General features: G+C 34.1%; 2 protein-coding genes across 6 annotated transcripts in view; both read left to right on the top strand.

Moving 5' to 3' along the window:
• The window catches only part of LOC149789950 (uncharacterized), a 125,098-nt gene that overhangs the window by 15,685 nt on the left and 90,740 nt on the right, over positions 1 to 18,673 (top strand). For all 5 annotated transcript variants that reach the window (XM_089972027.1, XM_089972025.1, XM_089972026.1 and 2 more), the window contains exons 3-4: positions 350 to 1,147; positions 3,458 to 3,492. In XM_089972027.1, coding sequence (XP_089828153.1) covers positions 350 to 1,147; positions 3,458 to 3,492 — 833 coding nt within the window. The remainder of the gene's footprint in view (positions 1 to 349; positions 1,148 to 3,457; positions 3,493 to 18,673) is intronic.
• On the top strand, positions 3,562 to 17,058 carry LOC149789951 (uncharacterized). The gene is made up of 3 exons (XM_089972028.1): positions 3,562 to 14,805; positions 15,761 to 15,994; positions 16,886 to 17,058. Exons 1-2 carry the CDS (start codon positions 14,617 to 14,619, stop codon positions 15,929 to 15,931), a joined length of 360 nt encoding a protein of 119 aa, XP_089828154.1. The 5' UTR covers positions 3,562 to 14,616; the 3' UTR covers positions 15,932 to 15,994; positions 16,886 to 17,058.

Below are 18,673 nucleotides of genomic sequence, written 5' to 3'. Positions count from 1 at the left end.
GTCTCAACATTTATATTCTGCATTATTTTAATGTTTATATCACGTAAATATACAAGTTATTCTAGCATTTCAATATAAATATACTGATGCAAATTTAGTAAATATACTACGACAACCACCGTGACCATTGCATTTTTGTGAGAGCTAAATTTAAAACAATAGAATAAGTATAATAAATTTAACAGGAATTAATTTTTAAAGTCATAAATATAATGAATTAAGTTATTATTAATGTATCAATACCTACACACTGCAAATGTACAAGTTATTTCATATTTTAATATGACTATATATGTTTAATATTTGTGTGTAGATGTGTATTGATGTTTATATCACTTTATTTCCGCAGCCGACGAGTCCCCCTGGTACATCTCTATTGTTGTCTGCCAAGACAAGATAGTAGTCTTAGACTTCAAGACGAGGAAAGTCCAGATACATCGACTCCATGATGGAAAATTCCTGGCTACGTCAGACAGACTGAAGTCAGGACCACGTGACATGTGTCTGATGGACGCCATGACAATTTGTGTTCTTCATTTCGACGGTCTGATAAAAATGATGGCCATTAATTATACCGACATGTCACGTGATATTAAAACGACCAGGACTTTACGTCTAGAGGGAGTAATGGATGAATATCATAGTGTTGTCAGATTAAATGACAGTCTTGTTGTCAGTGGTGTCAGACAGGACACGACGTACTGGTGTGTTATGTCACTTCAAGACGGACATGTTGACACAATTCACCAGATTTGTAAAGGGGACGAATGGAATTCCACGGGTAGAGTGACAACAAAAGACAACATTATTTATGTCACGAGTAATGCTGGTTATGAATCCCCTAATAATGGTGTATATGGATTCGACATTTTGAATCCCAGTCAATGTAAATATACATACAAACATCAACGTCTACAAACTCCGTCATCAATCGTTATAAATGAAGACGGGAAGATTTTCGTATGTAACAATGGATACCCTAATGATCATGACTGTATTCATCAACTTACAGCTTCATGTCAACTTGTTGCCATTTTCACACAGGGAATTCCATGGGATCTCTATGCCATATTCTGGGACAATGGACGTCTGTATGCCACATGCATGTGGAGTAGTGACATTACTGTATTACGTCACGAGTATCAAGGTAATTCATATTTCTTATATTTTATTGACATAAAAAACTTGTAATGACGTCATAAATAAAATTACAAACTTCATTTATTGAAAATTCTCAAAGATTTAATTTTAAATTTAGAAAACAAAATTCAACATGACAGTTTCGTCACGCATAGTTGTCATGTTGATATGAAGTTACATCTAAATAAATAGTATTTGTTGTTATACAATTTATATTAAGTTCACTTTAATATTGTTAAGTGATTTACATTTATTTATACTATTTATTTATAATATATTTATTTATATGTAAATAAAAATAACATAGATTTTATAGACATAATTTATCACCGATTGAAAAGGACGACGACATTTCATATCGAGTTTATCCACCAGGTGTCGCTTTCATTCCAAGCTCGTGCCATTTAATCTGGTTAAATATACAATCAAAAGATGGCCGTTGAATGATTGCACTTGTTCTATACAACGTATTTCTTGACACATATTTATTTTTTACCTATGTCTTAATGTTCCCTTGCTACAACAAGGAATTTCTATTTATAATTTTTGTAATTGGAAATTTATATCACAAGATAAGCGTCAGTAAATAAAAAATAAACTAATTTTAAACCAAACGGAAGATGTTGTCATGAACCAGTCAGAGGTCAATGTCCTTTCCCAGCAACACAGTTTTAATATTTCTAACACCATTTGTTAAAAAAAATACAAGCGCACTAAAGCTACAGAATTCCTAATATTACGAAAATGAAAGGAATTATTTATCTAAGACGACGAACAAAATCTCACTTGTCTGGCAAAACATGGACTCGCCCACGTAGATATTAGGCCGTGTTATTAAGGAAAATCACGTGTATGTGAAATACACAAAAAGTAACAGTGCTAGAAACCAGGCAGGTTATAAATTTGAAATTGATGAATGAAATGAGGAAGTTCTGTGCATTTGTTTCCAAGAATACGAATTTTTTTCTTTCTTTTTGAATTGTTTAATATGTGGTTGGATGTATAGTGCAATCATCCATAAGTTTTAAAATTTTCATCTTGTTACATTTTAAGGAAATTTTAAATTTCTAATTTAAAGAAAATTCAATATTTGTTTCTCAGGTAACTTAGCTTAAAGATGCAAACCATTATTGTCTAATTTCCAAAAACAACAAGAATACATTTTATCAAGCTAGACATGAGCAGCCCCCCCCCCCATTACCAAATAATTTTGCTTTGGGGTGGTTAAAAACAAAGTTATGAAGGAAAAGGAGGAAAGGAAGAAAGAACTGTATATCCACCCCACCTACTTTTTATAGATTTTATTTACTGATTTAAATTTGAAAAGGTGGTGAATAAATTTATGAAAATAAAATAAATAAAACCTCATTAAATGAAATAAGTCTGATTGTTATTTTATTAAGTTGATTTTTGTGAATTAATTGGATTGAGCCAAGTGGTCTCAAAATCATTTTGAGTAAGACACTCAATCTATTTCAAGAAACACACACACACACACACACACATTTCATTAGATCAAATATTAAGCCATGTTATCAAGGAACATCCAATGTATTTGAAATACACACAGGATAACAGGGCTATAACCCAGTGATGTCAGTCAGGATAGAAATTGTAAATAATTGATGTATGAAATTATTTTTGTGCAACGTTGCTATGGCTTTTTTTATTTTATATTTTATTTAATTAAGTCTTTTGTGGGGTATATAGGGAAGTCAGTCATAATTTTAAACATTATTCATCACCCTAGATGCAAGTGTGATATTTTAATCCCCTCCCCCAAAACCAGCAATCTCTCATATAATTTTGAAGTAAAAAGAATTGTGAAGGAAAAGGAAGAAAGAAAAGAATATCCATCCCACCCACTTTTATAGATTTTGTTTGCCGATCTATTTAATTTAAATTTATTTTAAAAAAATTCAAAATGTGGAGAATATAAAACAAACATAATTATATGAAAAATTGTAAAGTTAAGCCTGACTGTTCTTGATTTTTGTATTACATACAGTTGGGTTTGAGCCCATTAGCCGGAAATCGTACTGAGCAGGACACTCAAGTTATTTCAAGACATCCCCCGTCACACATGGTCATTCTGATTTTCAATGCTCAGCAGGTTGAACGAGAAGGAACAGTATTGTCTGGCCTTCCTGGAAATACTTTTGGCCAATACAGATCCTGCCACTGTTATGAAAATTGAATTGTTTCCAGACATATTTTACTGTAATCTTTAGTTTGTACAACTGTTAATAAATGCCTCATTGAAATTTAATATTTTGGTGGTATTTCCAATTAGCTGGGACAATTTTTTCTTTTGCAGTAGGAAGTCATAAAGATTCAGAAGAACAACGAAATGTAAGTAGTTCATTGATGCATCATATAGTGTTTATTCATTGTGTATTGATAGCTCACTTCTAATATAATAGTATCACATTATACAACCTCTGATGTGTGATATGGATAGATGATACAATTTTAATACTCTTTACAAAATTTTATTTTTAAATCAGGGTCTATTCTACAGTAGAAACAAAATGTTAGGGGAAGGGGTAATTCCCCTCACTGTTTGAAAGTGATGGATTTTATTTTATAAACCATCGCAGGTATATTTATAGACCAGGAGATTTTATCTTACATCTTACATTATCTGATGTTACTCCTAAACATCATAGAGAATAAATTTCCTGACACATTCATGCCAAGATATAGTTGATCTTAAATAAAAATGTTACCACATGCATATCCAACATTTTCACCACATTGGCCATCTTGAAATTCAGAATGAATGATCATATCAGCTTGGGATTTTCACTAAAACACACGTGATGTCAGTTTCGTCTGAAATCAATATGACATCCAAAATAGATGTAGCCATCTTGGTAACCACCATCTAAATATTTTTAGAACTCCTAAACAGAAAGTCATACCAGCTAGTCAGTTTCCTCTGATCTTACCCACTACATCTTAGATTTTCTGAAATGTAGGTTGGGGTATGGGTTCAGGGTGCATTGCCCATCAGAAAGTTGGAATTCACATAAACCACATTGGGGTAGCTGCTTAATAATAAGCCTGACAAAATTAAATGGCATTACATTTACCGGTACTAACAACAATGAAATGGAAGATAATTTATCTTCTGAAAAATTGAAATAGAATGTTTATTACATTTTTATTTTTTGATGCAAGATATGCAATTATTGTTGATACAAGTTGACCTAGCACTCCATTTTTCATTGCTGGTATTAAAAGCCTTGCAGCCTATATATCCATGGCATCAGAGGTCCAATTTACATGTGATACCAATGGAAGTCCCCTTCCCAACTGTGTTTTACAAAAAATCAAAATTAATTAACAAAAGTAGTTTGTAAAAAACGATAAGTTGGTACATACGTTTCAGTATTATTCCAAGAACAACGACAAATTCGCTGCTGTTTCAGCAAGCTAAACAATTCAGATTCATCACGCAGAGAGAACATTTCAACATTTAGTCACATAATACTACAAAGATATCCAGCATGCCATTTTTGTATAATTTTGACAGTCTTCTAGTTACTTCTTCTAAATTGAAAGTCATATCTGCATGGAGTTTAATACTAGAAGACTTAATTTAATCTCCAGTTGGTCCTAAATAAATGGTGCTGATCCGATTTTGAATATGTTGGCCCTCTAGAAACTCATGTCATCACTATCTCTAATAAAAGCTATAACAACATGAGGAGGTTTTCAACAAAATGCTTCTTTTGATGTATTGTTGGTTGATGAAAGTTTTGCTCATCTGTCATCCAGTATGGCCCCATTTTACTTGTCATCCAGTGTGACCCCATTGCATCTGTCATCCAGTATGGCCCCCCACTGCATCTGTCATCCAGTATGGCCCATTGTACTTGCCATCCAGTGTTGCCCCATTGCATCTGTCATCCAATATGGCCACATTGCATATGTCGTCCAGTATGGCCCCATTGCATCTGTCATCCAGTATGGCCCCATTGCAGCTACTGTGAAATATTGCTCATGCTACTACCACTCCAGTGACCTAGTGGCTACAACATCCACCTCAGATGTGGGAGGTCACAGGTTTGAACCCTGGCCAAGTCATACCAAAGACTTATAAAAAATGGTAACAACAGCTGCCTCACTGGGCACACATCATTAATAAGTTAGTTTTAGGGCTGGTTGGCCTGGAGTCAAGATAATGTGACTGGGAGGGACATCATGCTACATGTCTGCAGCATGATGCCCCAGTGCTTGACATCACTATAAACTGCTACACTGCAGACATTGTAGCAATATGACTGAAAAATTGCTAAAGCTATGTTAAAAATCCAAATCACACCCACACACTTGTTCTCGCTACTCAGGCTTGGAAATGTTTTCACACAGTCCTAGGTTTCAAAAAAACTCTCACCCATGAACATGTGTTCTACTTAAGTTTTGATCATCATTAATTTGGAAATTACAACAAATATACTAATGAAAAATCAAATTTTGAAAGCAATTGTCCATGAATTTGGTGGTCATAAAAGTTTAAAGATAGAACATTTGTGTCGAGTATATGAGTACGTGCAAGCTCAGTGAGTGGGTGTATATACAACTTTTAATATATATATTAACCTATGTTTTGTTGATAGATATGACCTTGTCTTATTTAATAATCACATACATGAATTGACATCATGATATATAACTTGAGCAGATTCATTCCATTGCAATTTGACCATTATCACAAGGATTTTATATTGCATATCCATTTGCAGATACATTTCGATTGACTTGAAATTCATAACTCATTATGTGTTGTTTCTTCATGCTGTTTAAATGTTGTAATGAACTTAACTGTCAGAAGACATTGTAATATTTACTCAACTTAACTGCTATAGAATGATAAACTTCATATAAAGTGTTCAACAACACTGAAGACATGTGGTATGTTGGGACAAATAGTTTGGAGAGAAATATTGCAAAATATGTATGTATATCCTTTCCTAAAGAGTGTGATTTTATTTTTGCCTGCCAACATGATTCACATGTTGATACATGTATGTACAAAATATATTCTTTTCGCTGTTTAAAAACAAAGTGTGTCTTACGTTGAATACATGGTTTATATTTAGTGAATCACATGGTGCAGGCTGTAATATGGGTAAAATCCATGCTAATTATATGCAATTTATAACATGCTTGCTTTTTGCTTTCTTATGCACCCTTTCGCTTTTAATCACCCTCTGTTTCATGCTAAAATGCTTTGTAACATAACTGCATGGTGAGTGGTATCTGTTCCATGTTCCATATTAGCCATTAACCAGGAAACCTAGTACAGGACCTGGGGGTTCGGGTTAGAGGAAGACATGATTGGTTTGGTTTGTGGGTTTTAATATCATTTTTCAGTAATAACAGCATATACGTGCTAGCAAGTATATTTGCTGGAGGGATAAGCTGGGAAGCTACCAGCAAGTTTTTCACATAAACACTTGGATGAGCCTCCCTAATCATGCAGAGATGAGATGTGCAAGTAATCTGTAAAGGTGAGATTATTAGACCACTTGGTCACCCATGGCTCCAGAAGAGGGATTAAGTGTAGAACAGTTTACATTGTTTATCTAGTGAATAAAATCTAGAATGTGAGAACCAGTTATATTTTTCCCAGTCTCTGTGCAGCTTTTGTTTCACATGTTCCTGCACAGTAAAATGCACATACTGATGTCCAATAACTATCCATTAGCCCAGTCTCTGTGTTGCATGTTTACCCCCAGGTATACATGCAGGTGACATATATTCCCAAGAATAGATGAACCAAAGTCCTACATACATGTAACAGACTTGGGTTCAAATACAAAGCAATTGGTGTAATTTAGCAATTATTTACAATTACACTGTATTTGCAACTATAATTGTGGATGTATGTAGTTATATGTAATTAAAATGCAGTTAAGTGAATGCATGTGTGCATACATATCTTAAAATTAATTGAATAACCAAACTCAGATTTTAGGTTCCTCAGTTTTATTGAAAAAATAATGTAATCAAGCCTTACCATGGGTCCTACTAAATACTGCTAAGCCCGACAAAGCCAGACAAAACCCGACAAAGCCTGACAAAGCCTAACAAAGCCCGACAAAGCCTGACAAAGCCTAACAAAACCTAACAAAGCCATACAAAGCCATGTCAAGTCAAATAAAAAATGCGTATTTATATTTTTAATTATATTGATGAATAAATTAACAAAGCCGAAAAACTAGTTTTCAACATATTTATGCAAAATTATATGACCGAAAATTGGAAGACAGAGTACTAATTCAAAATTGAATAATGGCAAAGTATGACAAAATCTTACGTAAACTGTTTATTACCGTATCCATTGTTCATTGAACTTATCGAAAGAAAGTGCAATTTTTTCAATATTTACTAATCACACAAAGCCAGACAAAGTCATACAAAGCCTAACAAATCCTCACAAATCCTCACAAAGCCTGACAGTCATAAAAGTCATTTTAGACAAGTGTATTTATATTGTAAAATATATTGACGAATAAATTAACAAACCTGAAGGATTAGTTTTCAACATAATTATGCCAAATTAAATAGCCAATAAAATTTGGCTGCAAATTTCGAATTAGAATAATAAGAAAATCGTATGTAAAATGTTTATTGTAAGTTTAAAAACGTTTTTGTCCTTGTACTGAGTTAAATATATAATAAAAAACAATGATCATAGACAAAGCAAACATTTTCTAGTTCTGTTACATTTACTGATATAAAGTATTTATCAACACTATATATTATCAAATATCTTTAGAATGTTACAATATTGTACAAATAATAAAAAGAAAATATTTGAGAAAATGCAAGATTTAATATTTAACGTAATTCACAATAATTATATATGTATTTGCTCGTCTTTGCTGTGTTTAGTAGGACCGATACGTCTTGGGGACGAATGGTATTGGGCGCGACATTGCCCATAGTCAAAGAAACAACACGATAATACTTACAGCTGGTAACAGCGACAACTTATATAAATGGGTATACCAAAACAAAATATTATATCCTTGCTATTGTTTGTCGAAAATTATAATTATCTTGAGAAAGAAAAAATAAAATATTTAAAATCGCCAAATGTCTCTCTGTCTCCCAGTGCGCACGTAGAGATGGCACTAAACTCTTAAGGGGAAGCTGAGAAAATAACAGTATAAGAAGCGGCACAGGAAGAGATCAGGATGGAAGGAGAAGGAAGAAAAGAAGAAATCGTAATTTTGAATAAAGAAGGCATTTATAACAAGCCAAATTAACATATATTTCCGTATTTATGTCATATTTAAATTGTTTTAAATTATAAAATACCATTTTTATGTCTTTTTATTTAGTACAAAATGCTGAACATGGATTGACAATGTCCAATCAAATCTACAATGAATAATCACAGATTCTAAACTGGTTACATATTTTAAACTGTTCCTTTGCGCTGAGTTAAATCGATAATAAATAAGAAATAACGATCATAGACAAAGCAAACATTTTCTAATTCTATCTCTGAGTCCTTGTCGCCCGGCACCTTGTTTTTTGATTTGTCTTTTTTGCCAATTTTGGGGCTTTCAACACAGTGTACATGCCGTCAGAGGAAGTGACCGCTGTTGTTAATTTAAGGTGTGATTTCTTCAAAAATGTCATGAATATATCGTCTTTTTCTTCCTCAGATTTGGAATTCCATGATCATTTAATTATTTTACATCTGGAGAATTTTGTGTTGAAGATATAGTTCCCGGTGCCGTAAAGAGATCGGCGGAGGTCGACGAGCTGGACCTTGATCAGTTCATATATTTTTTCTATGAGTTCGTTCGTTTTCCTTGGTTGCCAATTGAGTAAGACCTTTAACTGGTTGTTCATGCTTTCCGTATTATTATTAGTCCAAAGTTGGTCATCACCGGATACAACATGTTTTGTTATTTTCTCTTCAACGTATCTTTCGTGATTATTTTCAGTCAATTTAGTTTTCAAGATTTGATTACGTTCGTCAAAAGTTGCTGAGTCATTGGCTGTGGCAACACCATTTGATCCAAAGATCATTTCAACTATACATGTCCGCTCCTTAATGTTTTTTGGGAATCTTTTCTGTCATTTGACGGATAAGATTGTCTTTGATGTGTTTCGTGCACAGCTTTCTCTTGCAATCAGGGAAAGCCAGATCAATAGCGTTGACCATTGCCTTCTCATAGTCAGTCCCCATTAGTATCTCCACATTTTTAAGTTCAATACCTAACACACCTCTTAGATGGGAAAAGAACCGGAAATAGTTCTGTTGACGACGGTCCCAATAGAGCATCAATGGCCCCAACAAAATTGGCGCATCGCCTATTATCTTCCGCAGCACTTTATGCGATTTGTATACTGTGGTTGTTACGAAACATTTCCCGAGAGAAAATGTTCTGTCAATGCCAACCACACCTGCTCCGGACTCTAAAAACGATTTAAAGTCGGCCAATTGTGCCTCTGTGTAGCAGATAATTGCAGGAAGAGCGTTGTCTCGGGAATCAATAACTTCAGCTACGTAGGGATGATGTTCACTCGTCATTCTCAAAACATCCAATAACTCGTCGGCGACATTATGCGAGTTTCCTTTGGTTATCTTCTCCGCTTTTATTCCGGCTTTAATATTCTGACACTGTCTGATATCACGCGGATAATCTACCGATATATTATGGGATGGATCAGTCATCCTGGCGTACACATCTGTCGGTTTCTGGTGTTCTGCATGTTCTCTAATTGTATCCATAACCTGTGGATTCGTTCTTTCAAAACCATCTGAGCAGATTTTTGCATTCCCATGTTGAACCAGCGTAACGTCATAGTCTCCTGTATATTCCACTATGGCGATATCTCTACACTTTTAACCGTTTATCCATGTGACACGTTTTTTGTAATTTGTTTTCTTTTCTTCAGTGTTGCATAATACCTAACGAATGTAATTAGCTCTGACCTAGGTGGCTGCGGTTGCAGCAATTTTATTTTCCTTGTTCCCGCTTCATGTTTTTCTGTGTAAATCAAATCGTCTTTGACTAGAACTTGACACAGTTTCTTATCTTCTCTGTTTACTCTTATCATATATTTAGTTTTACACACGCGGGACTTCTTTGAGTCCCATACACCACAGTCATCCCAGTACTGCGCAGGCTTATAATTGTGCGCTTTTCTTCTCTCTGTATTGTTCGTATTATCCAGAACCACATAGACATTTTGTCTAATTCCAGGTGGAATTTGTTTCACAGTGGGAATGTCACTTACAATTATATTGAGTAGTTCTTCTGCATTTAGTGGTTTTTTTTTTTTTCCCGGGAAGACGGTAAGTTCCTGGTATTTCCTGAATGTCTGTATGCTCCGAAGATCGACTACTGTCTCCAATGTCTGGGATTGATGATGCTGCCGGATCCTCACATTCAATATGTCCATTTAACGTGCCCAAAGTATAAGTTATATATCCAGGCATAATCTTTGAGTTTGCGCTAAATTATCCTCATCTGTGACAATGGGGTCGGTGGGGATACATGATTCTTCGCAAGTGAGGTCCATACCATTCATTAACTTATTTGGTGTGCTGACTATTTCATTTTTACATGGAACCAGTGCAACAAAATGATTCGGCAACCAGATGTGACCGACCTGTAATCCAATTCTCGACCACAAAATTCCAAGTGACTTCGTTGTTTCATTTGTGCACTGTGGCACATGTGTTCTCGTCAAATGTTGTGCTATGTAGTCAGCAGGTCCGTTCACTTTCGGGTACAAAGCGTTGATATTACAATTCAGCGCATCACTTGCAGCCTGGATGGTCCACGCACTAGAATATGCACCAGTCTTAGCACAGTTCATGAGAGCATCTACAAACGAGGGTGAACACAACAGAAAATCTTCTGAATAATTCTGCGTTTTGTAAAACTGTTCATTACAGGCCATTTCTATACAGGTGCGCACTTTCATTTCATAACACATGGACTCTGCACCACACAATGCGATGGAAAGGGCATTAAAAACACAGTTCCCATCTCCTGTTGTCAGTAAAAGCCGATACGTTTGGGAGTCCTTGTTGGCTTTTTCTTCCAAGTAGCCAAGTGCTGCGAAGTCGATGTAATGTTGTGCTGGGTTTAATTGATGATGATCCAATCGTAATGGCGGCAGAAGTTGTTTCTCTCGTTTGGCCATGACACGCACGTGATCAATGCTGAATGAAGCAGCCTGCAACGAGAAAAATATCAATAATGAAAATGAACACGTAGCTATCCCTCACTTTGAGAAACTAATGAAATTTTGTGTCTATAGGTAGAAGGAATAGGTCACTTTGCGCTCATAATTGACAGTCCTTTCCATGCTTTTCCTTATAACTATATGCCAAACTCGCTAATTTATGTAAATAATAAGAAAGTATAGCAAAATTAATGATAAACTACACTACATTCCACCTCATTTAATCGATTCAATGCAATAATGAATGTTCAGTAATTTTTGATAAATTGGATTAAATTTAATAAGGTTGAAGAGAACATTTTGAAGAATTATGTTCTGCGCTAATAAACAGTTAATTTTACCTTATTTTAGGAATACATAAACATAAAGCGAAAAAATCATGATCACATTAATATACTTATATTTTGCATAATCAACATTTTGAAACTACCCTTATAGTGCATCTGTGTTAACTGAATTAAAGGTAGCGCGTGTCCACTCACCTGCTCGTGATTGTAACACCCGTTGACGCGTGTTAATCGAGTTACAGTAGCACTTCGACCACATGCCTTATATTTTATATCAACAGTAAATATTTTACAGTATTCTAAGTTTAAAAACGTGTTTATCCTTGTACTAAATTAAATGGATAATGAAAAAGAACGATCATAGACTAAGCAAACATTTTCTAATTCTTATATATTTATTGGTATACATTTTTGTATGAACGGTACATATATTTTCCGTCTTTGTGGTGTTTAGTAGGACCGATACGGTATACCAAAATAAGCCATATTATATCTTTGCTAAATTGCTTGGGAAAGATTGTTAATTATCGTGAGACAGAATGTATTCATTCATCGAAAACGTTCACCATCCCGACCTCTCATCCCCCACCCCGACATTTCGATTGCCAACACCTTATTGTAGATGATTTTACAACACATCGTTGCTAATAATAATAATAATAATGATAATAATAATACGCGTTATTGGCAGTATAGTTCATCAGTCCAATATACATGCGTTTATGACAAATACATGTATAATCACAAAATATATCAATTTTAGGATTAATTAATGTACACAACATAACAATTAATTATACCAAGAACATAAAGCACGAATAACATATTTTCAAGAGAAAAAAAATCGAAAAGAAAACAAAATCAATTATATGGCTAATTAAAACCCCGATGATCAAGAGTTTAGGTGCTATATCTTTAATAGTTTACTGAACCGATACACCATTAATATGGTCAGGCTTTGTCTGGCTTTGTTAGGCTTTGTCGAGCTTTGTCAGGCTTAGCAGTAATTAGTAGGACCGTTCTACAATGGCAGATGTAAATATGAAATGAAACAGTATGCTTAAGAAATTAAAAATAATTTAAACCATCATCTTATTTGATTACACTGGCACATTAGCGAATATCACAGTAAAACAGAAACAATTAACCTTTGGTTAATGACTAAAATCTCAATTACACCAGTTTTAAAAATATGATGGATTTAAAATGAAAGTTTCAGATCAGTAAACCTTTTATATGGGTAGAAAATCTTTGTTATATGAAAATTAAAGCCGTATGCTTATACTTTTATAATAAAAAAATCACTTACATGAGATGGTTTTACTTATTACACCCCCTTAACTGAAATAGACTAATCAAATAGGTTTTATTTAGTACAAGTTGACACACTTAACAGATTTTATATATGTACCATAAATTATGACTTTTAACTTAAAATGAGGATGGATCCCTATAAATGACTTACCATCCTCCCAGTGTCACAGAGCTTCTAAATCCCTTAAAGCATACAGAATTCTGTGGAAGTCATACAGAAGTCTGCGAAAAAGCACAGCAGAAAATCTTACCCCCCACTATGGAATATGTTCAAAGAAATTAGAATATTCAATGTAAACTAAATAATTTTTACAGTAACCTAATAAATATTTATTAAACAATAATTCCTTCACAATGAACACAGTTTCTTTGTGGAGAATTATAAAAACAGAGTCTTCTACAAAACTTGAAACAAAAACAAGCAATGACCTGGAAGTGAACTCTAGCGAGGTCACCACATGAGGTCTAACACTGCACTAGACTGTGAATTAAGAGTGAGGAGAGCAATTGCCAAATGCTGGCTCAAAACAATAAATACTAAGTGTCACTGTTGTTATTATTGTACATGTTGTTGTGAAATAGTGTGAAATATTATTGTTATTATTATTGTTAGTATTGTCTGCTGTCAGAAGATACAACTCACTGACAGTTCTTTTGATGCTAAATAAAAACTTAAATGTATATAATTATGTTTCCTGAGAGAGATAGAGCCTTCCCATTCTGTCACTTTCTGAAAAAAATAAAGTTCTTGAATATTGCTTTCTTCATTAAATAAAGAAAGAAAAGAAATCAAATAATAAAATCACTCAAGATGAAATATGGGTTTCCGCGACAGAGGCCTGATTCGGCATTGACATCAGCGGTGGTTAATGCCCTTGTTTTCAGTCTTCAGACTGGTTTACAAATCTAAATCTGGATAGAACACATTTGAGTCATAGTTTGAAAAAGTAGCTACGGAACCAATTTAAAAATTGGATGGTCACAATTTAGCTCGTTAATTTGGGAAATTTCATTGCAGGACACACGGTACTAATTATACGGAAGAACTGTGAACCAGTCTAGAAATGGGTGAAGAAATAATAGAGTATTTACAGGTTTGGTGGTCCATGATTGGTTAATAATGAAAATTAAAATTTTAGGAAAAATATCTTTTGAGAGCTTATCCTATATGTAATGTAAAAAAAATATTGACAAATTTCTACTGATGCAACTTTAGCATTTTTACAGGCTTGACTCAGGAGTACTCAATACTGAAAGTAGCACCTGATTCATTTGGTGCAGAATCAATAACACGTGTTTCATGCACATGTATGTAAACAAATTGCCGCGGGTCATATGGTGTTCTCCACACATAAGCTTGCATCAAGGTTAGATGTCCACGAAAAATTATAGGTGTTATTATCAGCACCCATAAATTTTAAGTTATTGAATTTTGAATATGATAGTGTTTCCATATGTTTACCATTGGAGTGGAATTAGTACCGTGAGTCCTGCAAGCAGTGCTGTTGGGCTCCAACTTGGAATAACACAACAATTCGGAATCCCGAGTTGTTGCGCCTTTTCTCGAGAAATTGAGTGACCTTGCTAACCGATATAAATAGACCCGAGTTGCTGGCTGAGCATCAGTTTCATTAGAGTGTTAAGAATGGAGGATGTTGACAGAGATATTTTTGAATCGTTCTGCACGGAAAAATACGTAAGCAACAAGACCACAAATAAATCTGTGACGAAGGTGTTTGTCAATAATGTATTCAATCTTCTGGATGGGAAAGTTCAAGATGTTGTAGGCTTCTGCAACAATTCATCAGCGAAATTGGCGAAGTTAAAGCATAAAGTAAGTATATTTTCCCGTCGCTTTCATCGGTTTAAAGTTAAATTTAAGACAGGTTGTGACATTCACTTGTACAAATAGATTATAAACTGTATTAATGACTATTAAAATGAAGTTTCCTTATTTCCTAAACTCAACAGCTATTGCTGAGCAATGATTTAAAACTTTGAAACTTGTTGTCTTGTTTATATCTGGAATCAACATTTATAAGCCTAACAAATTCATTTTGATTTACGCAAATAAATATTAATAAATATGTTTACATAACATCAATCAATTTATCTAATAAATGCATTGTACTTGGCTTGCAGTGAACATACCGTAAGAATTATGCTGCTTTTTAAAAAGTACATTTTTAAGTGAGAAATCAAGTGCAGAGGAATTCTGCGGTAAATCTAACTATTTTTGTAACACAGTTGAAGAGAATAGTAAAGACCCAGCGAAATTGTGGCAGACGTTGGATTGTAAAAGTGTATTGACTACTGATGGTAGCTGTAGCATCCACCGAAGACACGGTCATAATGCAAATCATATTTTTATATTTTAATTTCATATTCCCTGTACATTGGTAGCCATCCCAACGACTACCTTTCAATTCTTTTTCTACATAAGTCTTGTCTTCTGTAATTTTGATTGAACAAATGACAGTTTTTAAAGTCAATCATTGCAAGCCCACCTTCTTCATAACTTTTATTTATTTTTCATTTTATCTTGTCAACTGATTCTTTCCACAAGTTCTTGTAGATTAAACTATTTAATTTTTATAATGAACCAATCTGGAGGAATTGGTAAACTTATTAATATCTGATTTAATTTGAAAAAAAGAAAGTGATTTTATCACAATCTTTTTCCCATAGGGGATAAGAACTATCTACAACCACATAGTAATTAGTCTATCGATGTCATCTAATACAGTAGATGGTAGTGTATGTATGCTTGATTCCATTTCCTATTTCAGGCTCAGTCACCTGGTACCAGCCATACCATTCACACCAAAAGAAAAGATGCAATGGACATGTGCATCTGTGACTCTTTTGGAGTATGCAATGAAGATGACAGCATGGGATGGGTGGCTTGTATTGTGTGCTGTCGATGGGCACACTGCGCCTGCATAGGCAGACAGCTTTAAACACTACCAAGAAAAGGAATTCACATGTGGATGTGAAAAAATCCATCCATTCCAGTTGAAAGAGTAAGTGAGATTAGTAACAGCTTGAAAGTTACTGTGATAGAATCCATCCATTCACATGGAAACAGTAAATCAGAATTAGTATCTTTCTTGTTTATTGCATTATACACTAAAATATAATTGTTTTACAAAGTGGTATTACCTGGGGGACAACATTACTTGCATAATGCCAATATCTTGTTAATGCAGAAAATCCAGGATGATAATGAATATGATGATGCTTGATATATCAATTACCGCCCCCCCCCCCACTTAGCCAAAGCTTAGTATGTAGTTGTTATATTGTGTTTCAATTTTGAACTTTGGGCGAGAAGTGTTTTTCATAGAAACTACTTGAAACTTTAGCGGTTTGTATGTGTGTGCTGAAACACTTTCGCAGATAGGAAGGGATAGACCTTTTGGGCATTGTCAATTGATAAGATAACCCAAGTTCTCCGGACCTCACTAAAGGTCAAATGTGAATTGGGCATTGTCAATATTTGTTGTGTATCTCCCATCTAGAGCATGTCCACCCATTTTAAAATATGCCAAAAGGTCGAAAAAAATTCTCAATAGTCTTCCCTTTCGGGGTATTGGCGCAGCATTGCAGCTGCATTATGTTAGTATGTGTAAAGGAAGAAGAAATAAAGGGAGGGGTACAGGTAATCTGATGAAGGTATATCTATAAAATATGTTGTCCATTTGAGGTTTTTTTCTTCTCCAGACTCTTTTATGGGCCTGTTCACTTCGCGTAGCGCCATTTGACATAGCCCCATAACGTCCTTGTCTGTACTTTCCTCATGGAGGACTCCTATACCACTTATCTATTTTTATTACCTGACCACACACTTTCATTGTGGTAACTATACACTCTGTGATCTTGTATAATGTGTTTTTATTAAAATTTACTTCAAGGTACTGATACACCTGATGGCAGCTGTTGAAGGAATCTCCTACCTTGAGGCTGAAGTTCTCATCCAAGACAGTTGTCAGCAGAAAATTTGTTCTTGATATGTGTATATCTTGCTGTTTTTTTAAAGTTTATACAGCTGTAAATACTATCACAAATAAAATAATTAAAATAATAACCTAGTTGTTGTTTGAGAAAATTAATCCTACCTATTTTGCAGTCAATGATCCTCCGGTACCTCATACATAATACAACTAAATCAATAAAATTTAACCAACCATATATAAAATGGGAAACCCAATGCTTACTAATAAACTAATAAATGTAATGCTCCTCTTTCTTTCCTTCCCTTTTGTTTCTTTCTTTCTTTTCTTGATAAAATTTAGAGGGACACAGGTCATTTCTGATTATTTTTAGAATTTAAAAGTATTATATACACAAGACACTCATAGCATACTGGCCATCCATCCATCTTTCCAGTACTAAATTCCAAAATGTTGCATGCAAGCATCATGCAACAACTTGGAATAACTCCAATAAGTTCAGTGGGACAACAGTAGCAAGATCCTTAGACCTTTAATATGTTTCAAATATTCAATATCTGCAACAACTCCGTTTAAGACTTTTCCTATATTTACAATATAATTTTAAAGGATTAATTTTTTTTTTAAAAATGGCATGTATGCATCACACAACATTCACTGAAGTAACCCCTATAACTGTGAAATACAAGTCTATGGGTCAATAGTAATATATACTTTGGACATTTAATATCTTCCTACTATTAATGTTATGCAACATCTCCCCTCTAGGTATCTCCTACCTTGAAATTAGTCTTTTCAGAACTAAAATTAAAAAAAAAAAGTATGGTGGCATGATGCAACAACTTAGAATAAACACCCGAGGCTGTGAAATATAACCCTATGGGGCAACGGTAATAGTCTCTTGAGATGTTTAATATGTTCCAGATTTGAATTTTGTGCTACATCTCCACTTGAGACATTTTCTACATTTAAATCCATCTTTCCAGTACTAAATTCCAAAATGTTGCATGCAAGCATCATGCAACAACTTGGAAATAACTCCAATAAGTTCAGTGGGACAATAGTAATAGTGCCTTGAGATGTTTAATATGTTTCAAGACCTTTCCTAGAGTTACAATAGTATTTAAAAGGATTAATTTGTAAAAACAATGGCAGAAGACACAAAGAAACAAAGAATACAAAATACATCTAAATTTAAATATATTATTATTTTATTAAAATATTTTTACATATATTTTAAGCACAAATATTTTTGGGAAACATATTTAACATATAAAAAAATTCCATGAAAACAAAAATCAGATTAAATAAATATAAAGATTTTAAACAAATATATAAATCATTGAAAACTAATATGAAATAATTAAATAGCAGACTAGTGCTTAGAATTTACAAAAGTAAAGACGCCGATTAATGTGGAATTCCAAGTTGTTGCATGCAATTTCTCGAGAAATGGCTATTCCAAGTTGGAGCCAAGTATCACGCAATTTCTCGAGAAAGAGCGCAACAATTAGAAATTCCAAGTTGTTGCGCGCAATTTCTCGAAAAATGGCGTATTCCAAGTTGGAGCCCAATAGTGCCAATGCATGTGCAGCTGATCATGGAATCCCAGAGATAGTTTAAAATCATGGAGTTATCATGCTGGTGAGTAAAATCAAACATTATATTGCATTTTGCTCATTTACTGGATAGCATTTTGGCGGCCCTATTGTACCACAGGAGTCTTACGTGTTATCAATATAGCCTTAT

Source organism: Sinohyriopsis cumingii, chromosome 10 (genome assembly GCF_028554795.1).
Source record: "Sinohyriopsis cumingii isolate HCF-2022 chromosome 10, ASM2855479v2, whole genome shotgun sequence".
Lineage (NCBI taxonomy): Eukaryota > Metazoa > Mollusca > Bivalvia > Unionida > Unionidae > Sinohyriopsis > Sinohyriopsis cumingii.
This window is presented reverse-complemented; position numbering and strand designations above follow the sequence as displayed.

What these genes read in the sequence shown, in the direction of transcription:
- LOC149789951 (XM_089972028.1), top strand. Translation starts at nt 14,617, where the DNA reads ATGGAGGATGTTGACAGAGATATTTTTGAATCGTTCTGCACGGAAAAA. An exon ending in TGGCGAAGTTAAAGCATAAA is followed by an intron (nt 14,806 to 15,760) that starts GTAAGTATATTT and finishes TTCCTATTTCAG; the next exon opens with GCTCAGTCACCTGGTACCAG.